This window comes from Astyanax mexicanus, chromosome 12 (genome assembly GCF_023375975.1).
Source record: "Astyanax mexicanus isolate ESR-SI-001 chromosome 12, AstMex3_surface, whole genome shotgun sequence".
Classification (NCBI taxonomy): domain Eukaryota; kingdom Metazoa; phylum Chordata; class Actinopteri; order Characiformes; family Acestrorhamphidae; genus Astyanax; species Astyanax mexicanus.
Genome location: NC_064419.1, coordinates 30088546 through 30116196, shown reverse-complemented (window position 1 = coordinate 30116196; position 27651 = coordinate 30088546). Strand labels below are relative to the sequence as shown.

General features: G+C 39.1%; 1 protein-coding gene across 3 annotated transcripts; it reads right to left on the bottom strand.

Moving 5' to 3' along the window:
* Nucleotides 1-721: 721 nt before the first annotated feature.
* Nucleotides 722-27651, bottom strand: ccdc92 (coiled-coil domain containing 92). Of its 3 annotated transcripts, none has more exons than XM_007229361.3 (4): nt 27207-27651; nt 14915-15114; nt 12859-12900; nt 722-5380 (listed from the first exon to the last, which is right to left on the bottom strand). In XM_007229361.3, the coding sequence occupies exons 2-4, from the start codon at nt 15048-15050 to the stop codon at nt 4515-4517; spliced, it is 1044 nt and encodes a 347-aa protein (XP_007229423.3). In that variant the 5' UTR covers nt 15051-15114; nt 27207-27651; the 3' UTR covers nt 722-4514. The 3 variants fall into 3 exon arrangements, with proteins under 3 accessions (XP_007229423.3, XP_049342191.1, XP_049342192.1); XM_049486234.1 differs by lacking the exon at nt 27207-27651 and adding an exon at nt 24480-24786; XM_049486235.1 differs by lacking the exon at nt 27207-27651 and adding an exon at nt 24194-24379.

Sequence of the window (27651 nt, the reverse complement as noted above, 5' to 3'; positions counted from 1 at the left end):
TAAGTTTTCTTAAGTTTTCTTTTTTTTTTTACAAAAAAGTCGCTAGAGGGTCTGAAAAGTCGCTAAATATAGCTAAGTATATCGCTAAGTTGGCAACATGGCTAACCATGGGGGCGCTATACTCAAACAAGGCCGTGCTTGGATCCCAAACAGAACCTGGGTTCATGAATAAAGGCTAGTGCTCTCTTTTTTTATAGGGCAGTGGGGAAAAAGTACTTCTACATCATTGTGGCAAGACCCAGTGTCTAATCAGACCACACCTGTACCTGTTTACATACCTGCTGAAGACATAACTGCATACCAGTTTTGCAGCAATCTGATGTGAATTATCACCTCTTCACCAAATCACACTTCGCGCCCCCTCGAGAACAGCTGTATATGTGCATTTATTGACAAGCTGAGAGGTACAGACAGAAGTGAGAGAAATGTGGACTGAAGGAGGAAAGTAATAATACAGAATTGTACACAAATGTGGCTTAGGTTACACAACATGACAATTCTTGTCAGAGGTCTAATGCAGATCTACCAAAGCGCCATAGTTCAGTACCAGCATTCTGACCTGGAATGGGAATGACTGAGACACCTGAAACTGCTACTTTAAGTTAAAACGGCAACATGATGCTGCTTTAAAGTGTTTGTTTATTTTTATGATATGTTTAAAGCACCCATAGAAGAATATTCAAGTGTCAGCCTGATTAAAAAAAATCCACAAATCCAGATGTTGTTTTTTTTCATAAATTGCTTTATATGTGTGCATATATGTAGTGAAGCAGCAGGGCCTACATTGAAGCGTGTTAACGTGAGACGCCTGTACAGAGGACCAGTGGAGGCTGAAGGACAGTGTTGAACTGCATTACCACTGCAGTGCTCATGAATAAATATGAGTGAGGAGGGATACGTATCTGCGCATCAGATCAGCAGGCAGCGACGAGGTTTGGCTCTGTGGAAAAGTTCTGCACTTGAGAAGATCAACAGTGTGAAAGGAACGAGAGGACGGGAAATCAGAGAGGTGTAAATGATAAGAGAGTGATGGGGTGATGAAAAGTAAAACGTTTGGCATGCGGGCAGTCCTTTCCAACATTTAACACACAAATAAAGGACATGTTGAAGATGACAGACTGTTCTTGGTTTGTTCAGATGTTTGTTCGGACGTGTCTCAGTGTTACATAAAAAGCAGGAGGCTATACAGTAGGTGATGCTTTCCACCACTTTCGTCCACTTGTTCTCCGATTAGGTTTGCTAGCAGCAGGCATCCGTTATCATCTTTCCGTATTCCCACTTTACTCTAACCAGTAGTATTAGTTAAAGTTCCAGTGTGTGACATCCAGTGTGTTTAACAGCGAGCTACATTAGTGTTCCAGTTTGATCATTCTAACCATACTGTAGTGAGAGATATGTTTGTGTTTGTGTATGAGAGAGACTATAGAGTGCTTCCTGGATGTATAAATATGCATTTTCCCCAACATTTACTACATCATATATCCCTTAATACACCTAATGTGGTCCTCAGTCAAACCATGCTTAGTGTCAGAAGTTTAGCTTCTTTAGCTTTGTACTGGAGCTGTGAGGCGAATGAAGCTAACTACTAAAGTACAGCTACCATAAAGATGGCTTACCTAAAGTGTGGAGATGTTTAGTAAACTCTAATAGATTTGCTCTATAGATGTGGTTTTTTATACAGCACTCCTAAAACTCATAAAAGTTGCTTCAGCTCATTTTTTGAGAGATATATCATCACATAGACTAACCACTTTTGATTCAATAAAAAGCATGTTTGGAATAGAGATCTGTGTGGGTGTGGATATGAAGAAGCTTTTAAAGGTCTAAGATTTAAAACATTTACGACAAATATGGTTCTTAATGGAAGCAAAAGTGTTTTTTCTATGGCATCGCTCAAGAATGTATGACTCACAGATATCTATAACATGGACCAAAGTATGGAATGTCAATGCTGTGGATATTAGAAGTGATAAATAAAGTGCATTATGTCTGTATTTCAGTTAAATAAGATGAATGTTTAATCACTGTCCCACAAAAACCAGACAAAACCTGCCAATTTTCATTTTTTGTTATTCTTTACACTATGTAAGAATTTGATGATGAATGAACCAGGCATGTTTCCATTTAAACTCAAGAAGGGTTTTCTTCTCCTGTAAAATTTGGAGACGCAAGGTTCTTGCATTAATAGCGACAGTATACTCTTGATATAATATTACTTATATGTATTTTTTTGTCAGTTTCACTAAATAAAAACTCTGAGTAATAAATTTGTTAAGTTGCAAAAATCTTAAAGTTATTTAAAGTGGGCTTGATATTACATTTTTGTTTTTACAATGGTGGTGAACTGAAGCTTGTGTTAGATTCCCTCTAAAAGCTCACTCACAAAATGGTATTAAATAAAATGACTATGTATACACTGCCTAATCCCATACACTCCACATTCTATTTGTTTTGTGAAGATTGTTGCCTGGAATGTATTTTAAACAAATAAAAAATACATTTATTATGGAGGGATAGATGCAGGGTGTTGTGTGGCATAGTAGTCCAAAAGTCATCCATATAAAAACAAAAATTTTTAAGAGACTTTTTAGACACTATAATACCACCAATAACTTTCCATATAAAATTTGGAAGACACACATGGGTTCACTGGTGGGTTTAGATATGTAATAAAAAAAATTGTGTTAACTCACCACTACAATAAAGAGAGTCTTTACCATGAACCACAGTTTCAAATTTTGAATAACTTTGATTACATCTTAGACAATACATTTTGCAGATATTTTAAAAAAGCATTAAAAGTAAATATATGTTGAGGTCTCCTGCATAGTATGTGAATATTCTTTATGTACCATATTTTTCACACTATAAGGCACATCTGATTACAAGGCGCACTATCAATAAGTGTCTATTTTCTGGTCTGTTTGCATACATAAGGCGCACTGGATTATAAAGTGCATTTTTTAGGACACTAGTAACTAAAAGTAGAAAAAGAGGTGTCGTCATGTTTTCCTTTAAAAGCTAAGCTAAGTAAACAAAACTGTGTTTCTAAAAAAAAAAACATTTAAGATGAGTCAGACAAGTCAAACGAGCGCTGCATGTTCTCTCCTGAAAACTGTTTATTTGGGTGAGTAATGTGCTTCCGTTCATTTACAGTAAGCATAGATTTACAGGTTTCCACTAAAGCTGAAGCACTAGCTAGCAATTAGAGGCTAATGTCACCCGATACCGCTAAACTGAGGAACCCTGAGTGTTCCAGTAAGTCAGGGCAATATTAGCTAGCAGTTTGTCCTAAGTAGCTTGTTTTAACACGGTCAACACGCAGACTACAGTTGATATACTCGCCTCTAAACAGCAAAATAGCTAGTGCTGTGGTTAGCAGCTAATGCTAATACTGCTCCAGCAGTGCTATCCGGGGTTAGCAGCAGAGTACAGGCCGATAATACTCACCTCTGGACAGCCAAAGAGCTAGAGCTTTGCACGGTTAGCATCTAATACTGCTGGAAAACTAAACTGAAACTCTTTTATAAAGCTGTATGTCAGTGGAGTAGCTTTACTGCTCCTTACAACCTGACTGGTAAAATTTTTGAGAATATTAAAGGATATTAAGTGTGCCTTATAGTGCGAAAAATACAGTATATTATACAGTAACATGCCAAACAGCAGTGTGACACATCATCAAGTAATTTCTTCACAAAGTGTTACTTCAACGTACCCTCAACAACTGTATATGTTTGAGGTGTTATCTAGTGAGTGAGACTGGACACTGGCCTCTGTGCTAGCTCATGGCAAGGTAACGCAAGTTCGAGAGAAGCCTGATTGATGAGTATAGTTGTGCAATTTGTGCATTTGAGATTTCTTGATCCACAAAGTCATGGTTGTATCGTTAATATGCATAGAAGGCATTACCACCAGCACAGTGGGTGGAAATAATCGTGGAAATTTATTAAATGTATTTTTAGCAAATAAATGCTCTAAATGACAATGTTTTTATTTGGAATTTGGGAGAAAATGTGTCTGTAGTTTATATAATAAAACTAAAATGTTCATTTTACTCAAACATATACTTATAAATAGCAAAATCAGAGAAACTGATTTATAAACTGAAGGTCTCAAATTTTTTTCCAGAGCTGCTTTTTCCAGATTTGGATCCACCTTACAGAGAACAAAATGGTTACTAATGTGCAAAATAAATAAAATAAATTAAATGCTATTATTTTAGAGCACAAGTAAATTTCCATGCGTCTTTCTGACGCTGATATAAACAAGATATTATCGATACTTTACATTAACCCCAAAGCTCCAATAGAAAACTATAGTATCAACCTTCAGACACCAAACATGTTTAGTCTGTTAAAGGGGATGTCTGTTAGATGTATGACCATTGCTTTAAGACAGGTCTGCCCATATTGTGATGGTTTGAGATATAGACGTATTCTTGGCTGTACATTTGATAGTGTACTATATGTGCCTGTGTGTGTGTTTGTGTGTGTGTCTGTGTGTGCATCTCAGTCTTAAACAGTCCTATCGGTTCCCGATCGTTTGCGGACCACCTTCTCAGCGCTGACCTGATCCACTGCGAGCGTCTCCACCTCAGGATGAGCCCGGGCTGCCCCCCCCCCAGCACTGGGTGAGCGGTTGATCCTGTGGGCCACGCCTATATGGACGGGGCTTCGGTTCCGCCCGTCCCGCGCAGGGCTGCCCCTGGGGCTTGGGGATGCTGGGAGGTGGGCGGGGCTTGATGGGGCAGAGGGAGTGGTTTGGGATGTGATAGGCGGGATTACTGGAGGGCGTTCTCGTAGCAGCGGCTGTGCTTCAGCTAATGAATTAGCAGGGGTCTCTCGGGCCTGCAGAAAGGGAGTGGGGTCTGGCATGGCGTCCACCGTGTCTCTCAGGACGACCCTGCGCCCCTCGGACGTCCCGAGCCGGTAAAGCTCAGTGTATTCGGAGTGCAGAGGCTGAGACAAGCTTTTGCGCATGCGTCTGCGTGGAGTGTCCGGTTGCCGGGCATCTGAGGCATTAGCAGGTGGATCAGGGGGTGGGGCAGGTTTAAAGGAGCCAATAGGGCTGACCGCAGGGCTTGAGCTGCCAGCCAGCAGCCTCTTTTTAGTGGCGTGGAGCTGCGAGGTGAGGTAGGCGATGGTGCTGGCTCTCTGCTCTAGCTCGCCAGACAGCACTGCTAGACGGTGGCTCTTCAGCTTCAGCTCATCCAGGTACTTCTTCTCACGCTCGCGGATGGTGTTCTCCAGCACAGAGATCATGGCATTCTTCTGCTCCAGATCACGTAGCAGCTCTGCGTTCTCCTGCTCTTTGGCTTTCAGCTGAGCCTCCAGCTCCTCACAGCGCTGCTGCAGCTCCCTGCACCGTGCCTCACCACTGTCTGAAACACACACATATACAGACATATGGACAATCAACATAAGCAGTAAAAATAATGGTGATGATAAGTAGTACTTAGCCCTGACTCAGTACTATTCTTTTTGGAGTTTTACAGCTTATAAACCCTACTTTGCAGAGTTTTTCAGTTTGTGTGTGGAGAATTTTCATTCTTTTTTAAAAATGCTTCAAATTCTGTGACAATCTAGTTTGTCTTGCTGCACAGATCTTTTAATGTCTTATATAATCTATTACATGGAATTCTCATCTTCATTTTTTTCTACCAATGTTGGATGTTGGCTTTTATTTTACCTAAATGTAATCAATGTTTAACAAGCCCAAATCATAATCCATTCCCCCCTATGCTTAACAGGGGGCGAGGTTAAATATTTTAGGATTGTTGGAGACTTTTTTAACACTTCTTGCAGTATGCTATTGGGCTAAACATTCTAAGATTACTTGATTGGGCTGGGCTGCTGGCAGCTATTTTAAATGTTTAAATTATTTTGTGCATGATTCGTTTTCAAAATTGCCGTTTTAATTCCAACCCAGACTACATATTGGACCTTATTTCTTAAGAGAAAAATAAACTAAATGTGAGGTTACTATAAAATGTTTATGGGGTGTCCTATTTCTTTTCACAAGCAGGTATATAAGTACACTGTATATACAATAGTACAAAAGCAACGTTTTTTTTTCTGGTATAGAGATTAAAAGGTCATTATTAAATCCCAGCTAAGGATAAGCAATAAAAAGTCACCCGACCCATATTTCAGTGCAGAGGTTCTGCAGGCTTAGAGAGCTCTTTATCTACAAATGGAAGAGACACATCCTTTCCAATACATTATGCATGCTTGAGTCACTTCAGTTCATTTCCTTAAGACCACCATTACTCAAAGTGAATAGCATGCTATTGCCATGCTGGGCCTGTAGAGGGCAGTGCTGATCTGTGCTATTCATGGCTCTGAACATATATATATATAGCCCTGGAAAAAGAGACCACTTCAGTTTCTGAATCAGTTTCTCTGATTTTGCTATTTTTAGGTATATGTTTGAGTAAAATGAACATTGTTGTTTAATTTTATAAACTACAGACAATATTTCTCCTAAAATCCAAATTAAATGTTGTCATTAAGAGCATTTACTTGCAGAAAATGAGAAATGGCTGAACTAACAAAAAAGATGCAGAGCTTTCAGACCTCAAATAACGCAAAGAAAACAAGTTCACATTCATAAAGCTTTAAGCGTGGTTTGGTGGAATAATCCTGATTTTTAATCAGAGTTTTCATTCATCTTGACATGTTCTACTCCACCAGTCTTACAAACTGCTTTTGGATCATTTTATGCCAGTTCAGCTTGGTTTGCTGACTTGTGATTATCCATCTTTCTTTTGATTATATTACAGAGGTTTAGTCAGATTAAAGTCAGATTAAAAAAACTCATAATTTTTAAGTGGTCTCTTATTTTTTCAGAGCTGTATAAGAGCTGTAAACTGCATTCTTAAGTCATAACAATTTGATCACAGCTGTTTTGGAATTAATACACTAAATCATGACAATATAAATGCCACTGTAATTAATCTAAATTAGATGGTAGAGGATATATAACTGTTTTTAAGGATCTTTGATGGCTGTGTTTAAAAAGTGGCAAAAAAAGATTTTGGCCAAAACATGAAACAATAATTGATGATACTTTTATTGTATTTTTTTTAATGCAGATGAATCTCTATGCTGATTAACTGTACATTTGTGTTTAAAGTTAAAAGAGAGAGAGAGAGAGAGAGTGAGAGAGAGAGCGAGCGAGCAAGAGAGACATACAGGATGGCTGTCTCCTGTTACAGTGCAAATCAATATGAAGAGAAACGAGTCTCTCCCTCTTTCTCTCTATTGACCTTCAACGCTTTCTCTCTCTCTCCGTCCCTCCCTTTCTCTCTGCTACCACTTATTGCAGTTTCCTAATCCATACACAGGTGGGTCATTCTCAGCACTGCAGTGACCAGAATGACCAGCGTCCTGTGGGCAGCATCCTTTGACAACTAATGAAGGACTAGAGGATGACCAACACAAACTGTGCAGCAACAGATGAGCTACTGTCTCTGACTTTACATCTAAAATGTGGACCACCTAGATAGGCTTATCTAATAGAGTGTACAGTAAATAGACACAGTGTTTAAAAACTCCAGCAGCACTGCTGTGTCATAGAATGACGAAAATGTTTCTATATGCTCAGTGGAGCTAAAGAAAGGTGTAAATGGTGTATAAACTATACATAAAACTGGGTTGTGTATGTCATAAATAAATTGATTTAAAAAAAACCTTGCTTAAAGATTGATACCAAATTTTAAACTCTGCCATTTCGACACAAATTAAACATTTGTCAATATGAGTGAGAGTAACAGCACCTTCCAAGGACTGAAACAGAACATTCAGAACCTCTCTTGCTTTATAAATGACTACAGGCCTCCAGGATGAGCTCATGCAGCTCTTACTGTGTGAGTCACACACCGGGTCAGCTCTCTCTGACCTGTCCATTAAAGCCAATCATGACCACACCAGCTTCACAGGGCTATAATCATATACATCTATAAACCTAATTACACTACACCCCCCCTCCCCCCCCCCACTCTCGCTCTAATGTAATGTATCATGCATCATTCATGATGTCCTGACAGCTGATGGCTACTGGCAGGCTGATCTGAGTGCAGAAGAAAACTGGAGCTTCCTAAATGGGCAGCACATCTGATTTGAAGCTGTAAAAAGACTTTTTATTATCAGTTTACAAATTGTACAAATTACAATTTCATGTAAATTGGTCAGATTTATTGATTGTAATTATTCAAGTCACACTTCACTGCTTGTGTATATGGTTGTGGTCATCATCCAGTGTGATAAATAGGTCAACAGCCTTTTTAATATGATAAATATAGGCACTTATTGGATCTGGGACAAAACAAAGTTTATTTTAATGGTCTCCTACACAGCTCAACTATATTAGCTAGCAGGTTTAGCCTATTTTGGCTCAGTGGTTGGTTTGCTTATAACTGGTTTGGCTGTGATTATTCAGTCTATGATTGTACAGCCTATATTTGGTTGCTCATTGTTAATCATAAGGATAAATAAGCACATCATCTTCAATCACAATCTAACCAATAACACACTAATCAACCACAGTCTAAATAATCACAGGCTAACCATCGACACACTAAACAACCACGGGCTTACAAATCATAATATAATATATAACCAATCACAGGCTAAGAAACAACAGAATAACCAATCACAAGCTAATTATATACAGACCACAAATTACCCAATCACAGGCTAAACAACCATATCTAACTACTAACATATCTATCCACAGGCTACCCAATCACATGCTAAACAACTATAAACTATCTAATCACAGGCTAAACAAATCACAGACTACCCAATAACAGACTTAACAACCATAAACTACCCAATCACAGGCAAAGCAAATCACAGATTACCCAATCACAGGTTGTGCAACCATAGACTACCCAGTTACAGGCTAAACAAATCGGACTACCCAATCACAGGTTAAACAACCATAGATTTCCTAATTACAGGCTAAGCAATTATAGAGAATCAATCAGATGCTAAACAATTATAGACCTCCCAATCACAGGTAAGTAACCATTGACTACACAATCAAAGCCTAAGCAATCATAGACTACGTTTCACAGGTGTAGACAGAACATCCATTGTCTATTGTAGCACAGGCTAGTCAACCACAGACAACCAAACCACTGGTTAATCAACCAACAGACTAACCAATCACAAGCAAAGTAAATACAAAATAAGCAACCAGAAAATATGCAACCAGAGACTAAGCATCTAGAAACTACTCAACCACAGGCAAAACAATCAACAACAGGCTAACTAGTCAAACGCTAAGCAATCATAGACTATCCAATCACAGATTTAACAGCTGCAGATTACCCAATCACAGGTTAAGCAACCCTAGTCTACTTAACCACAGACTACTCAATCACAGGCTAAGCAACCATGTTGACTAATAATAGGAAACCCAATCAATGGTCAACAACCACACAGTGACTAACTATAGGGCAACCACTCAAATGTTAAGCTCTCACAGACTACCCAATCACATGCCAACCAACCATAGACTAACTAATAACAGGCTAATAACTAACTATAGATGAACAAATCACATGCTAAACAACCAAGAACTCACCAATCAGAGTCTAAGCTAAGTCATACCCTAGCAAAGTGGACAAAAAAAAACAAACAAAAAAAATCTGTTGTTCTTCTGATGTCCTCTGATGTCTGGTATACGGTTAGGTGGTTAGATGGAGCAGACTGCAGATGGCCCATTAGCCCCTGCATTAGCGCTGCTTTAGCACAGGAGCATCTAATCTCATTTCCTTTTCCAGTCTGGCACACATCAGCCAACAGCATCAACATCAACAATAACAACAACAACATCACCATATTAGGCCTATCTCTAAGTTCTATCTCTTTCATATTCCGTTGCTCTCACGATTAAATCATCTAGAGCAGTGTTTCTCAACCAGGGTGCCGCGGCACCCTGGGGTGCCGTCTGGCTTCATCGGGGGTGCCGTCAAAATATTGCGCATCACCTGCATATTTCCTTTCCAGAGTCAGCGCGTGTCGGGGTGTGTCCCAATTCACAGGCAGCATACTCTGGAGGATGCGACCCACAGAGATAGGCGGTGTATTACTGCGCAGCTGTGACGCAATCTGTCTTCGAATACAGCCTCCGAAGGATGCGGCCCCTAAATTGGGACACACTGTAAAGTTTTTCCCCCACGCGATGCACTGCGAGAGTAGTGTGAAGCGCTCAAGCTCGCATGGAACGTTTTTTTAAAAGAAGACTGCAGGTTCAGATAACTCTGAATCGGAGCCATTAACTTCTTCATCCAGTGGTAGTTCAGCAGTGAGTGTAGCAGAGTATTTCACTCGTTTGAAAAGTCAGCAGGTTTCGCGCTAATTGTAAATAACCCCCCCACCCCCCCTTCTCACCTGAAATAAAATATTCCGCCAGCAACTCTCCTCGTTCTCACCTGAAGTATTGCGCCAGCAATCCCCCCCCCCCCACCCCCCGCCCCCCATTTGTAAACTGGGGTGCCTTGAGATTTTGCATACTTTTTAAGGGTGTCGTGATAGAAAAAAGGTTGAGAAACGCTGATCTAGAGTCTGTCAGCAGGTGCTCATGATGAATCACTAACACTGATAGCATCAGGGGCAAGCACAGCTTTCTGGTGGCCAAATATTTACTAAATACATAATTCATATTTACAAGCATGAATTCTGTGCACATAAATCAAAGCAGTGAAACGATTTGAATAAATACAAAATATGTTTTTAAATACAGCTCTGACCACATTAAAAGACCACTTCAGTTTCTGAATCAGTTTTTCTCAATTTGCTATTTATAGGTATATGTTTGAGTAAAATGAACATTGTTGTTTTATTCTATAAACTACGCACATTTCTCCCAAATTTCAAATAAAAATAGTGTTATTTAGATGGCAAAAATCTATCCAGAGCTTTCAGACCTCAAATTATGCAAAGAAAACAAGTCCATACTTATAAAGTTTAAGAGTTCAGAAATCAATATATGGTGAAATAACCCTGGTTTTTAATCACAGAATCTTGGCATGTTCTCCTCCACCAGTCTTACACACTGCTGTTTGATACCTTTATGCCACTCCTGGTGCAAAAATTCAAGCAGTTCAGATTGGTTTGATGGCTGATCATCCATCCATCCATCTTATTCAGAAGTTTTCAATTGGGTAAAATCAAACAAACTCAGATCTGTATGCTAGATTATATATTTTACTAACCCCAATCTTAACCCTAACCTAAACCCAACCTTAACTTTAACCCTAACCTCCTCATTCTTAACCCGAATCTATTATCTTTTTTTATTTACCCTTCTAGCCCCAATTGAATCCTACCCCTTTAACCCCAACATAACTGTAACTTTAACCCCACTAATCTTAATCAAATGTCTAACTTTAACTCTAACTTAACACTACCTATAACCCTAGGCTTTACATAAGAAACGCAGCATAAATTTGAACCTAATCTTAACCATAATCCTAACCTAAAACCTAATTGTAACTTTAACGCTAACTCTATTCATTAATCACAATTTTAACCCCATTAAGTCCTACTGTTCTTAATCATAACCAATCATAACCATAACTTTACTAACCCTATTCTTAACATGAACCTAAATTTAACCAAAACCTTAACCCCTACAACCCTCAACTTAACTCTAACCTTACTACTCAAGAAATTTCATATAAAACACTGAGTGCTTTAGTTGTTATAAGTGATAAGCCCTGAAGGTGAAGCATTAAAGATTATACAGCTGCATCAGAGAAGGGTGGCAGAGAGAGGGGGATAAAGGGGGGCACAGCAGGGTGTCTGTGCATGTGCACGCATGTGAGTGTATCTGCTGGGTGGGTCTTTGGTTGCCAGGTTACAGCAGCAGAAGGCCATGGAGATGTGTGTGTGGAAGGACAGTGAGCTAAGTGGTCCCTCTCTCTCTCTTTCTCTCTCTCTCACTCTCTCTGCAGCAGCACTAAAACATTATTTACGACCCACTGCAGTTTAAAGTGCTCCAGCAAACACCAGCCCTGGCCATGAGCACCCAAACACACACAACAGACACTGACAGATTCAGTAAACAGGAATAAAGTGAGGGAGTGAGCTGTACAGCTGAATTGTGTGAGGGATGCAGCACTGCAGAGGTTACTGTTCCGTTTACCACAGTGAATTGTGTGCCAGATGAATGAATAAGTGTCAGTCAGATCTGGGACATGACTCGCTTGCTATATCAGTTTTGTCTACAGAGAGATAGCATTACAAGATCACTCACACACATATATATGTCAACTAATGTCAACTGTGTGTGTTGTGACAGTGAAAGTTTCATATTAGCTCTGTTAAAATAATTAAATTATTAAGTGATCATAATGTATGGCCATTACCTCCATAGTGCCCATTGGGCTTACTTTCTAAGAAGAGCCAGTTAACAAGAACATGTTGGTATGATGAATTATTATATTAATAGGATATTAAATTATTTCTATGTTCCAATTCAAATGTTTAAATATTCTTAATAATTAAATGTTCATGTTTCTTTAAAAGTTATGTGTAAATCCACTATTATGTTACTGTATTTTTATTATATCATAGGCAACAATATTATTTATGTGCCATAAAAATGATGCATTACCTGATTTGCCTTATTGAACCAAAATGATCAAAAAGTTTATGTCAGATTTTATCAGTGATTAAAAATATGCTAGTGAAATTATAATCTCACCTTCAGTTCAGAATATTCTGATCTCTCCTAATTAAAAAAGACAAAAGGAGTGAACTGACTTGCCTTTAAAGCTAAAACTAACCACTGTTCTTATGTGGGTGTGTCTAAGCGAGACAGACAATGGTGTGTGAGAAATCTTACCGTTTGGATCTGAGCTCCTGACTGTCAGCTCGTATGTCAGGTCTGTAAAAGAGAGAGGGAGAGTGTGAGAGAGGGAAAAGGGAACAATAGAAGGACAGAGAAAGAGAGGGAGAGAGAGGGAGAGAAAGGATGAGAAGAGAGAGAGAGGGAGAGGAAGAGAGAGAGATCAGATGTTAGACGGGAGCACTAACTATCACGCCACCTTCACAGCAATGATCACAGATATCACATCACAAGTGAGAAAGAGACACAGGATGGTTTAACAGAGCAAGAAGACAAGATTGATTAATAGTATTGTATCTGAAGCTTATTATTCTAAACATCTATTAGTGACAACAAGAAAACAGCTCTGATAGTCCCAAGAAAACAGTCTGATAGTCTGTGTAAAGCAGGTAAACATGAGTTGGGGGATTTATCCAACATCCTGACCTCAGTAACTATCTTGACATCCTTCTAGCAATGCTCAAATATCTAGTAGAAAGCCTTCCCTTGGCAGTAGAGACAGTTACTATAAAGAACACTGGATTATAAGACATGTTATGTAACACTAGTAAGGAACTAGGGTGCCACCATGTTTTCCTTCTAACTTCAGCAGGTCTCACCTGGGGGTTAACTAAAGCTAAGCTAAGTAAACAAACTGTAATATTTAAGAAAATCATTTTTAAAGTCATTCCAAGTCAAATGAACCCTGGATGATAATCTACACAGATTTTTCCAAAAAACTGTTTATTTGGGTGAGCAAAGCACCCAAATGAGTTTATCTACAGTAAGCTTAGATTTCCACTAAGGCTGGGTGCAGCAGCATTAGCATTAGTGGCTAAGGAGGAACCCTAAGTGTTCCGGTAAGCCAATGTGATATTAGCTTGCAGTTCGTCCCACATAGCTTGGTTTAACACAGTAAACACGCAGGCTACAGTCCGATATACTCACCTCTGAACGGCGAAAGAGCTAGCATTTAGCACGATTAGTGGCTAGTGCTAATGCTGCTCCAGCCTCTGTGCTGGAGAACTAAACTGAAACTCCTGTATAATGCTGTACTTTAGCAGAGTGGCTTTACTGCTCCTTACAACCTGACTTGTAGAACTGATACATAAGGTGCACCGGATTATAAGGCGATTATAGTGCAAAAAATAAGATAATCTCTATGTAATACCCTTAATTTCAGAAAAACAACCAATGAGCAGGTGTCCCAATACTTTTGTCCATATAGTGTATATGAAACATTTGTAAGAGATGCTTTAATTGAAAGTTCTGTGAGTCGTGAGCTTCTTTGAATTTATTCTAAAACTCTGGAACATTCTGGAACTCATTCCAGAGAGTGATGGAACTCTATTCATTACCATTGGGATGCCAGAACTACATGATCTAACATCATGGTCTCAATTCTCTAATATTCCTTTTTTTAATATAATTTTATTTCTAAGTTTTCCCATTTTCTCCCCAATTTACACGGCCAATTACCCAACCCACTCATTAGGACTCCCCCTATCACTAGTGATACCTCAACACACCAGGAGGGTGAAGACTAACACATGCTTCCTCCGATACATGTGAAGTCAGCCACCGCTTTTTTCGAGCTGCTGCTGATGCAGCATTGCCGAGCAGCCAGCACGCTTGGAGGAAAGCACAGCGGCTCGGTTCTGATACATCAGCCCACAGACGCCCTGTGCTGTGGACATCACCCTTTAGTGATGTGGGGAGAGATCGCCATCTACCCACCCGGAGGGAGCAGGGCCAATTGTGCTCCCTCTGAGCACCGGCAGCTTAATGGCAAAGCTGCATGAGCGGGGGTTCGAACCTGCGACCTCCCGCTCATAGTGGCAGCGCTTTAGACCACTGGACCACTCAGCTCCCTTAATTCTCTAATATTCTTGTTTGGCTGGTATAAAGCTTTCCCAGGGGCAAAGAGCCTGTTGCTATAGTAAAGTGGGACAACTCCCTATTAATAACCTTGATATCTTAAGAAGAAGCTGAGAAAGCAGGTGTCCACCAGTGTTTGGTGAGCTCTGTGCGAAAGCATTTTAATGAGTATTTGTCTGTGTGTCTGTGTGTGTACCTGTACAGTGTTGCTGTAGGCGGCGTATCTCAGCATGAAGGCCTTTCAGTGTGGTAGCATGGTCTTGCTGCAGAAACAGCAGGTTCTTCTGGGCACTGTGGAGCTGATTCTCCAAGGTCACATTCTCTGAGGCCATGATGAATGACACACACTCATACACACACCACACACACACTCTCACTTGCGTGAAGCCAGCAAAGCTGCAAACACATGAGAAACATAAGAATTAGTACCCCATGATCTTTAGCCGATCTGTCAGATTTTAGCATGCCAAAAAATATTTTGCCACAACACCCACACGGCGCTGCATCCCTGTGGTACACAGATTGTGTTTGCATTAAAAATTACAGGACTACATCAATTGTCTGGCTTTCTAACAGCCTTGCGGATACACTTCTACATTCCTTGCTTTATCAGTGAAACAGACATATAATGCAAACATATTATGTAGACTGATGCTAAAATCTGCTACAGTGGGCAAAAACATGTCTGGACAAAAGGGTGCAGAATTTCATCTGTTGAGAACAGTGGTGGGAGAATTATGTTTTAGGCTTGTGCTGTAGCCAGTGGGTAGAGAAAAGAGTAGTTACATCATCAAACATTTGTGGATAAAACTCAAAAGAGCAGTGCAAGAATGCATCTCAATCTGACAAATCTAGAAGCAATTTGGGGAAAAATGGTTTAAAACTCTCACAAACACAAACTGAATTGACTTGCTAAAACCAAGTTGTAATACTTCAAAAAGTCAAAGGGGTTTTACATTACTTCTGTTCATTTAATGCTATTTTTAACTTCTAAAAACAAATTCAGCTTCTTAGCTACTTATTTCTATTCGGGGGTATCACTTGTCCAATGACAACCAAAATCACTGGCTTAAATGACAACCTGATATCATCATTTAGCTTACACTATCCCATACGACTGTGAATCAGAAAGAATTTGGTAATTGTATAAATCTATACACATAGGGGTTACGTTTCAATATATCACAACATATTGCAATTCTGTTATCAAGATGATATATTGATATACACTGCTCAAAAAAATAAAGGGAACACTCAAATAACACAATATAACTCCAAGTAAATCAAACTTCTGTGAAATTAAACTGTCCACTTAGGAAGCAACACTGATTGACAATCAATTTCACCTGCTGTTGTGCAAATGGAATAGACAACAGGTGGAAATTATTGGCAATTAGCAAGACACACTCAATAAAGGAGTGGTTCTGCAGGTGGGGACCACAGACCACGTCTCAGAACCTATGCTGTCTGGCTGATGTTTTGGTCAGTTTTGAATGTTGGTGGTTCTATCACACTCGTGGTAGCATGAGACGGACTCTACAACCCACACAAGTGGCTTAGGTAGTGCAGCTCATCCAGGATGGCACATCAATGCGAGCTGTGGCAAGAAGGTTTGCTGTGTCTGTCAGCGTAGTGTCTAGAGGCTGGAGGCGCTACCAGGAGACAGGCCAGTACACCAGGAGACGCGGAGGAGGCCGTAGGAGGGCAACAACCGAGCAGCAGGACCGCTACCTCCGCCTTTGTGCAAGAAGGAACAGGAGGAGCACTGCCAGAGCCCTGCAAAATGACCTCCAGCAGGCCACAAATCTGCATGTGTCTGCACAAATGGTTAGAAACCGACTCCATGAGGATGGTATGAGGGCCCGACGTCCACAGATGGGGGTTGTGCTCACAGCCCAACACCGTGCAGGACGCTTGGCATTTGCCAGAGAACACCAGGATTGGCAAATTCGCCACTGGCGCCTTGTGCTCTTCACAGATGAAAGCAGTTTCATACTGAGCACATGACAGACGTGACAGAGTCTGGAGACGCCGTGGAGAGCGGTCTGCTGCCTGCAACATCCTTCAGCATGACCGGTTTGGCAGTGGGTCAGTAATGGTGTGGGGTGGCATTGGGGTGGCATTTCTTTGGAGGGCCGCACAGCCCTCCATGTGCTCACCAGAGGTAGCCTGACTGCCATTAGGTACCGAGATGAGATCCTCAGACCCCTTGTGAGACCATATGCTGGTGCGGTTGGCCCTGGGTTCCTCCTAATGCAGGACAATGCTAGACCTCATGTGGCTGGAGTGTGTCAGCAGTTCCTGCAAGATGAAGGCATTGAAGCTATGGACTGGCCCGCCCGTTCCCCAGACCTGAATCCGATTGAGCACATCTGGGACATCATGTCTCGCTCCATCCACCAACGTCACGTTGCACCACAGACTGTCCAGGAGTTGGCGGATGCTTTAGTCCAGGTCTGGGAGGAGATCCCTCAGGAGACCATCCGCCACCTCATCAGGAGCATGCCCAGGCGTTGTAGGGAGGTCATACAGGCACGTGGAGGCCACACACAATACTGAGCCTCATTTTGACTTGTTTTAAGGACATTACATTAAAGTTGGATCAGCCTGTAGTGTGTTTTTTCACTTTAATTTTGTGTGTGGCTCCAAATCCAGGCCTCCATTGGTTAATAAATTTTATTTCCATTGATGATTTTTGTGTGATTTTGTTGTCAGCACATTCGACTTTGTACAGAACAAAGTATTCAATGAGAATATTTCATTCATTCAGATCTAGGATGTGTTATTTGAGTGTTCCCTTTATTTTTTTGAGCAGTGTATTATGTTTAAATACAATTTCAACTTTTATACACTATTACACAATAATTTATAAAATCTAGTAAAAGAAAAGTAAAATTTTTATCTAATCAGAACAGTGGGATCTAATGACAGAATACTACACAGCTATCTAGTGGTCAGAGTTAAATAAATAAAATACTGTTTCATTTAAAGTGTTTACAATATTGCAAAACAAAATACTACACTATAAAAATATTGAGTATCAGACTGGCATACCCTTAATTAGGAATGAGTAAAATATGACCTGATTTCCAAAAGGAATACAGTTTTTAAAGTTTAAAGTTTTATACCCCTAAAAATAAAAAAACAATACAATGCAAGACAAAATAATTTAATATTTGTTATATGAGTTTCTAACAACCCTACTATCCCGTGAATTCTTAACAACAGCCAGAACTCAAGCACACATGTGGTTAAGTTAGGTTGCATATTACTGTATGTAACTAATAATTCAAAAACCTATGCCATCACTCTTGCACTGACAGTAGGGTCCTCTCAGAAGGCTTTGCATAAAGTAACATATTTTTTTAGATAACCAGGTATGAATGAACATCTACAATGTTTAGCAAATGGAAAAATATATATTTGGTTTATCCCATTATTGTATGGATGTTGGGGAAAATATTTCTCAAGAAATTGAATGATCCCTGACATTCATTAAAAAAGACACAAATGCTGTAAAAATAATGCAAGCAATCTGGCATATTGCTTTTTTAATCAAATTTTAGAAATAAATAAATAAATAAACAACACTACTATTTACATAAAATCTGAGTAAAATAAAATATTTCTGTGTTTTTTTTTTGTAAATCAAATTTACTATTAAACAATAATGGCATTTAACAACTGTATCTATCAAATCACCTGCAATGTAGTTAGCCGATTAAACACTTCATACTCATCCCCTACTGGCACGTGTAGCCAAGTTGTGTGTGAGTGTGAGGACAGGTGTGTGTGTGAAGGTATAATCTTCTTTTGAATGATGCATACGAGGACGTACATACTGCTGATCTGATGGAACAGTAAGCAAAGCGAGGACACCACCCTTAAATGAAGTACACATCTTTACACACACAGTACATGTAGCCTTGTTTGATTGTTAGATGCCACTACTCTTCCCACAACCATCCTTCTGTTTTTGGGAACAAAGAGCCATAAATAGCGAATGACAGCAGAGTTATTATATAATGAGACAGTGAGACAGAAAAAGAGAGCAGCAGACATTAGCGGGAGGGCTAAACCCGTAAAACAAAGGGAGACGTGATTAAGGGCTAAATGAGCTCTCTCTGTGAAGGGGTGGTAGGGTAGCTGCTGGAGACTGAGCTGCTGGAGCATTGATCTCAGCCGTTGATGGCTAGAGCATTAGTTGCATCTCCACACCGCATAATCAGCCTTTATGAAGGCTTAAAATAACACTCTCGCCTTAAAGGAATGGTTCGGCTTCTTTAGTTTTGCATTGGAGCTATGAAGCTAATTAGCTTTGGAAGCGTATGTAAACAAATTAGCAGCAGACACCGTTCTTAAAGCATGTGAAGTTTCTGACACTGGGTAAGACACTGTTCTTGATAAACATTGACCAAAACTAGTTAGCAGCATTGCTTACATAGAAGCAACAGCCCTAAACCGGTAAATTTCATTACTGTTTTCACTCCACACGCCCTTGCCAATTTTAATTGATTACCCAAAGCATATAAGAGGTTACAGAAGTGGGAATTTGCCATAAAAAAGAGGTGGTTAATTGGAATGCTTTCAGCACTCTTGGCTCCATTAGGCTCAGTGTGCTAATCAGCTAGCCATAAAAACATTGCACTGCAAAATTTTGGAACATAACCCAGATGCAAATTGTGACTACCATATTTTTCGCTCTATAAAGCGCACTAAAAATCCTTTAATATTTCCCAAAGCTGTCAGTGCGCTTTATAATTTGGTGCGCCTTATGTATGAATCAAGTCAGGTTGTAAGAAGCAGTAAAGGCACTATGCTGAAGTGCAGCATTATAACCTACTGAGGCTGGAGCAGTCTTAGCATTATCCGCTAACAACGCTAAGCGCTAGCTCTTTTAACGTTTAGAGGTGAGTATTATCGGCCTGTCACCTGCTGCTAACCCCAGCTAGCACTGCTGGAGCAGTATTAGCCGCTAACCTCACTAAGCGCTAGCTCTTTCGCCACTCGGAGGCGAGTATATCGGATTGTAGTCTGTGTGTTTACTGTGTTAAAACATGCTATGTGGGAGGCTATCTGATATCGCCCTTACTTACCGGATCATAGTGACACCCCTGTTCCTTACTAGTGTCGCAAAATGCGTCTTATAATCCGGTGCTCCTTATAGTGCGTAATTTTCGTTGTGAAAGCTTTGCTTTAAACTTGTGGTGTAAGGTGATGGCTAACAACAACAACTTTTAACCTCACAGATAGATTACCTCTGATTACCTGTTATCTCAGATTTCTAAAACCATTCTGGTGTTAACTTAATTTGATAACTTTGACTATGCCATGCTGTTTTAGCATAAAAGTACCCTTTTACTAATAAAAACTTAAACTCAATATCTCTGTAATCTACTGACTTTCATCATAAACTATGACTTGCAAAATCACTGCATTTAGAAATCCTGTGCAGGCACATTTTTCACCTCTCAAAAAGAGGACACGTCCTGGTCAAAAAAAAACTTATGACCATCTTCTTGTATGGTGCATGTATAAACATTAATTTTACCTTGGTAAACAAAAAAAAATACATTTCACAGACAGAGATCAGTTCATATGGTGCTACAATAATATGCTACATATTCAGTTGGATAATGGATAATACATAACAGTTATGCATAACACATATGGCTGCATACCTACATATTCAGTTATATTCAAATACAAATGAAAGGCTATATGCAGATCAGTAAGTCCGGAGCAAAGAATTTTACTTCAGTCACAGAAATGTGCACTAATCCCCAGGGCTTGTTGGTTTAGCCTAAATAGAAATTCAAAATCCGAGTCTAAATCTACTTCAGCCTGAATAATTTAGTAAGGATGTGCCTCTACTCTGAAACAGCCTTTCTCTCTCTCTCTCTTTCTCGTCTGGGTGCACATGCTCTAATATTGATCCTGAAATCTAATAAATCTGTCACATCTGGCCATTTAGAGAAAGGACAACGGGGGAGAGGAAAAGAGAGAAGGGAGACAGACAGACGGGCCTCTGTTTACCATTATTGGTAAACTGCTAAATGGGCATAAAAGTGGACCATAAGCTAGGTCACAGCACTTGCAGTACAGTGTAATTTGTTTATAAAGAAATGTGCTGGATAAATTAAAAGTACAAATAAAAAAAACTTCTGTTTTACTTAGTAAAACTTTTCTGTTTTACTATTAAGTAACAAATAATCAAACTGAACTGAATCATTTGTTGTGAAATTTACAAGTTAACTCCTTTCTTTAAGAACTGTCACTATCACTACAAAAAAGGCTTAGACAGCTTAGTATTAGTACTACCATAGATCTTGGACTGAAGAATCTTCACATACAGGCATACGCACAGCACTCTGCCTTTTACCTTGTCTCCTGTCATCAGTTCATTTGCACTAGTCTTTAGACAAAGATAAATAGACACAAAAGAAAGGCACAAGAAACTCTCCTACCAAACCAGTGATAAAAAAAATATTTATTTAAATAGTTCAAAACCTAATTCCCTCCTTATTGATTCAGATCTAGTCACTTTATATGTTGTTTATAATTCAAAAATTTAAATCAACCTTTATTATCACTTGGTAATATAATGAGGTTAACCCTCATTTTCAATGCAGCCGAGCATTTACAACTTAAAGATACTGAAAATTAATTTTTAATTAAAATCAAGTATTTAATTTGGTGAGCTAAAATAAGGAACTTATAAAGAATAAGGAACAAAACCATCTAAATTAAATGGTAAAAACATTAGAAAAACAAGAAAACAATATAAGATTTAAAAATCGAAAGCAATAATTAGAATAATAAAATATATATAAAACAATTCACGTTAGACGTTGATCCGCTAGAGAATTTAATTACCGATAAATTAATATAATTGAGATTTGATATATTGATTTAGGTTGCATTAGTGACTTCACAGATCACCAACACATGTCAAATGTCACATTTAGCAGCTCTACTTTGGCACAAATTCACATCCACAGCCAATAGCACTCCTCCTCTGTTTGCACTGACCTCAAGCTTCCAAGACCCAGAATGCTAATGTCAGCTAACAATGTAGTACCTAATAATAAAAAAGAAAGGATTTGTGATTTTTTAACGTAGTGGAACTTTTACACCATGTCTGACGTTTTTTTTTGTGCTCTGTAAACAAAGCTAGAAGTTTCATAGCAGCTCTCATTCATCTTCACTCTTTCCTTTTTTCTGCTTACTGTCCTCTTTCTACTCTCTTTTTTCTGTTCTTCTAATGTTCCTCCACATGAGAGCTCACTAGTGAGGGAAAATAAATAAAAACAATCTTTCAGCTTTGATCTTCCATATATTTCCCTTACCCTTTGTATTTTTATAATCATCATTTTGCCTGTTATATACGATTTTTTTATCTGCTTATAACAAGATAAACAAGGCTATTCCCCACCATAATGATGCTTATTTATTTGGTCTATAACACAACATTATCCCATCTGATAGACAAATGAGCAGGATCTGATTAAAACAATTATGTAGTGCTGCAGTCCAGCAGTTTCAGGCTCTGTGTGAAACTTATTTTTTAAACATAACATGCATTTTTGTCTGTAAATATTGGAAAATAATCTGTCTGTCCAATTAACTTAAAGTAATACGTACATCACCAAACCAAACTACGTTCCCCTCATTCATGTGAAAATGGAGCTCTAAAACATTCCACAGCCTCTACTTCCTTACATCATCAGCATGAATAAAACATCTTATCTTAACTCAACTGAAACGAGCACACACACACACACACACACACCTCTAACAGTAAGAATGACTTTGCGACGTTCAACCCCGCTGTGAGGAAGTCACTGAAGGGGGCTGGGCTATGTAAAAGATGACTACTGTATACATTATAATAGGATGTCATAACCACCTGCATTAACTTACAGAGAATAGGACAGCATTAATACAGATATCACATCTAAAATTTATATCTTTGAAACAGTGTAACTGCAAACGGAACAGCTCAGTAAAATAACACTAACATTTATTCAAAATTAAAAAAAGTGCAGAGTATTATTTTATATAATATTTAGACATAACATCATCACATGCTTAATTACATAGTTATGTATGAACTAGCAAAAATACTAAATATGTTTATGTTTTTATTAACAACAAAAGCAGTTTTAAGGGTTTATGTCTCTAATTTGTATGTGTGTATGGGTGTGCGTGTGTGTATGGGTGAGTGTGTGTGTCTCTGTTAGCGGGAGTGACATCAGCTAACCCTGATGTTGATGGATTGCCAATATGTTGTAACATTCAAGCACTTCCTGAAACAATAGAGCCTTCCCATCACCAGTGATGACATCACCACATTGAGATGCTGCATGCAATAACGTGGCACTGTGAGCAGACACTTAAGCAATTCCCAGTGGACAGTGACCAGTAGACTAATATGTATATTAGCTGGCCAGACGCAGCTGATGCTACTTTGTCACAAAAAAAATGTCACATATATTATACTTTATAGACAAGCCTGAATTGCTTCTACATAAGATGTAATACATTTCAGCCAGAGGTCATTTATGATAAATATATGAATCTGATAGTACAGTAAGGTACAGTGACAATTCCTGTTTAAAAGGCCCATATCTATATTTTTCTTAGAATTATTTTTGTTCGTCAAGGTCAACTTGTCCCAATATTCAAATATCCACTTCAAATCATTGCTTTTAGCCAGCTTTTAAACCACACAAGTGCAAATGCAAACACACACAAGTTGTTTAGGCCCTGCAGAGGAGAATTTCCAATATAATAGGACTCTCTTGATAAACATGAAGAATATAAAGGTATGTTAATGCTGTGGAGCAGTGAAGAACTCGAGTGTTAGTGGGTGTGGCTAAACTGTGGTAAGCTGAACAGACTATATATACAGACGAGATGTATAGATAAAAAAGTGAATTGAAAACTGGCGGCTTTAACATCTTAGTTTCTGTATAGATTTTATGGACTGTATGTAAACTGTAAGTGCCCCTTTAGAGGAAAAACTAATATACTTGAAAACCTATATCCCCTATTTTTCCCGGCATCTAAGGGGGTCAAAGAAAAGCCTAGCTAACAAGCCAGGCCATGATGGGAATGCCTCCAAAATCTAAAATACACTGCACTTGAATCAGATGAGATATCCATCAAACAAACGTAGATTGTTTTTTTGATAATCCTAAGGGTGAAACTGACAAAACAGTAAAGGAACCAAACAAAGCTAATACCTCTTGTCGACACAGTATGTGCAAGTATCTTGGCAGGCACCTATACAAACACATTCTGTCTGTTTTGCATCTATGCAGATGTATGGATCAGCCTTCAGATTAAAGACACGCAGTTGTACACACACCCTAAAGAACAATGAAGACGAGATGATTTTCAGCGCATACTGTAAATACGATCTCTCTTATTAAAGCTGGACTACTGTTTCCACACCACCTCGCCCACTTACCGCAAACCAGTTTGTCAGGCACTCAGCTACAGGAATATGAGATGCTGGGACAATCCTTTAGATCAGAAATTCTGAAGCAATCCGAGAACTCGCTTACTTCACTCACTCACTTACTCGCTCCCTTCCCCCCTCACTTAAAAGCCATTTATGGAGTACACCGACATTTTAAATCGCTGACGCTGTGCATGTGGTGTGATGTGGACGACCTGACGCTGCTCTCTTCTGATGAGAAACCCTCCCGTCCTGCCCGCCCCGCTGCCTGTTGACCAGCCTGCCTGCCGCCCACCTTAAGGGACATATGGAGTCCCCATGGTACTCCTAAAAGGTCCAGCTCAACAGTTTTTCTTCTGACCGTTCCTCTTCTGTCTTTTTCTCTCCGTGTCTCTTTCTACCTCCATGCCCTTGGTCCCTCAGCTTTTATCTCTTGCTCTGTCCATGCCCCTGAGACTCTCTTTCTCCTTCTCTCTCTCTCTCTCTCTCTCTCTCCAGGCCACCCTGCACTTCCTCTTCTACATTAATAATCAATGAACTGCAGCACCAGACGAAACTCCAAGAGCCCTGGTTACTGTCCTGGTCTGGGGGAGATTCACACACACACACACACACACATACACATACACACCTGATACACACATGACCAACACATTCATCTTTCAGTGCTATAAGACAATGTGTCTATAAAACAACAAAAAACACAAACAATGACAGGTCAAGGCCTCGTTTCAGAGGTGGAGTTAATAAAATGTCCATTCATTTGAGTATGAATTAATGTTCAATATGCATACAGGTAATTTAATATAGGATGAACCAATAAAATGGTCAGAGAATCTGCTTATGTTAAAGGTAAACTCTTACTAAGATTTTGTTAATGTTATATATGCCAGTATTACTACAAGACTGGGCTGAAGCTCACTGTCAAACATCTGTAGCAGGACATAAACAGGCCTTTGTAAACCTCCCAGCACATGGCACAGCGTTATTTTGTTACTTTCCACCTGTTTTCCGACAAGCCCCGCCCTCCTACTTAACTATTGGACAGTACCTCATATACTCAAGAAACTTACATTCGAACAAACAGTTTGAGTATCAAAAACTAGCCAAATCACATGGCAGATACATCGACGCTTGCTGAGATATCTAGCCAAAGACAGCGCAAGAGGCGGGATAATACAAAACCAACGCCGGCCAATTCTGACACAGGGGGCGTGTCCTGACGGAAAACAGGTGGAACAAAGACGACACTCCGGTGTTCTGTCGAGTTGTGCTCCTCTGACAAACCGTGCTACACTATAGTGTATATTTAACTGAAAAATACAAATGAAGCACCATATTACAGAATGTTCCCAGTAAAAGTTCCAGTATATGTAGCTAGCTAGTATATTTGGATAGTATAAATCACTGTATCATGGTAAAGTTATTGCAATGATAGGTCATCACAAACATCTTTTGTATTATTATTTTTTAAATAATAATTATTGTATTTATTATTATTAATTTCCACTTTTGTGCACGCTTTTGTGCAATGCCAGTAAGTCCAGGTTGTTTATTGCACAAAAAATATTTATTATAAAAACAAAAACACACGGAAAATAAACAAAGGTGTAGGTCAGCGCATGCGCAGTGTCTTTAGGAAGCACGTAATCGATGGGTAGCATAACTTGACAGAACACGGGTCGAGCCTAGCCATAACATACATAAACTGCATTGCGGACAGTGCAATGTTTTCCAGCTAAATCAGCTTCACAGGACACTCGATATCAGTTTAAACATTAAAATAAATAAAAGCACGCAAATTAAGTGCAGTCGAAGGGCTGGAATAGTATCCTACCATCCCTAAAATAGCTGTAATGACGGGAAATTGGAACGACGCTGGCGATGGCCCTGAAAGAAGGACAGTCGTCCCCCCCACTATCGGTCGCCCTTCTTAGTAAAAAAAATACGTTAAAACAAATGCAGTTATTATAATTATTATCACAAATGCTGAATGTTTGATTTGATGTGAACAGCAATAGTTAATGTTGCTAATGTAATTAGGTTAGCTAACTAATATTCACACAAAGGACCGAACAGCAGGCACTGGTTGTTACCAACAGAAAATCTAGCTAATAAAATAACACAATTATCTCCTACTTATCTAACATTGACTCCTTTAAAACACAGAAATAAAACTGTTTTTTTTGCTAATCTAAACCTTCTTTTTTTCTATAGTAGCTAGCTAACTGTTGTTGACTCTTTAAACCATACAAAACCATGCATTCTACTATTTGATACATATTTCAGATTTTGAGACCTCTGCAAAAATCAGTGTGATAATGATTATTTATGTTAAATAACAATAATAATAAAATAATAAAATGGACATGATATCGGTTACACATAATGCATGTAATAAATAACAATTATTTAGCTACGTAAATACAAAGATGGATTTAAGATATAGCATGTGCATTGTATGCACTAGAAAAATGCATGCAAATTTTAAGTACTTGAAGTATTTAAAGTATTTGATTAAAAACAGCTATTTGAACAGCAATTAAAACCTGTGTTCTAATAACAACTTTTATTATTATTATTAAGACCTCACAGATGAAACACATGATATAAGATATATTAATTATGAAGCACAAGTCATATATGCAGTGCTTGTTTAATTTCTTTATTATTATTTTTTTTACATAATTAGTAGAAAAATATAATAAACATTCCAGTTTTAAACAATTATTATTTGATGATTCAGGTTTTTAAAGGGTTAAGATAACAGCCACAGAAAATAAATATGTCTCATTCATTTTAATACTAGCTACAATAAGGCTATTCATAATATATGCATAAATAACACATTTACTAGTTATTTTAGATACTTTATCATATGTATTATTTACTATATAGAAAGCTAGCTGGTTTAGCTGTAGACTGTTATGGTGCATTGCTGCGCAGACAGGCAGGTGCACAACCCTGGGGATGCAGCTCCTCAGAAAGAGCGAGCAAAATAAAGGCGTTTATTATTACCTACCTGCAAAAATCAGGCCTTAAAGATATGTTTCCAGGAGCGGAGGCGGCGTGACAGGATGGGTATTTTCATTCTGACATGCTGGCCGTCGTGTCTGGAGGGATTTCTCCTCTCCTCTCCTTCGCTCTTTCTCTCTCTCTCTCTCTCTCTCTCTCTCTCTCATAGCTCAGCGACGAGACCAAATAAAGCAGAGCATGCTGGGAAACCGAGTCCGAAAACCGCCGGTTAGCTAAACTGGGTAACGACGCGGAATAAATTAGATAAATATTAAAACCACGCGTCTTATCACGTCGTGCATTAAGTAAGGGTGACAAAAACACAGTGCTGCCGTTCCTCTACCTTAAGAACACGTGAGAAAGCCGCAGACACGCTATATTATCGTTAGCAAAACAAAAGCCTGAAGCCGTTAGCCCCTCTCTGCTCAAGTGTCATCACCACAGCAACGGAA

Coding starts and splice junctions, on each gene's coding strand:
- ccdc92 (XM_007229361.3), bottom strand. CDS start 15,050: ATGGCCTCAGAGAATGTGACCTTGGAGAATCAGCTCCACAGTGCCCAG. Junction 12,901..14,914: donor CCTACAGCAACACTGTACAG/GTACACACACAG, acceptor TCTCTTTTACAG/ACCTGACATACGAGCTGACA. Junction 5,381..12,858: donor CAGGAGCTCAGATCCAAACG/GTAAGATTTCTC, acceptor TGTGTGTTTCAG/ACAGTGGTGAGGCACGGTGC.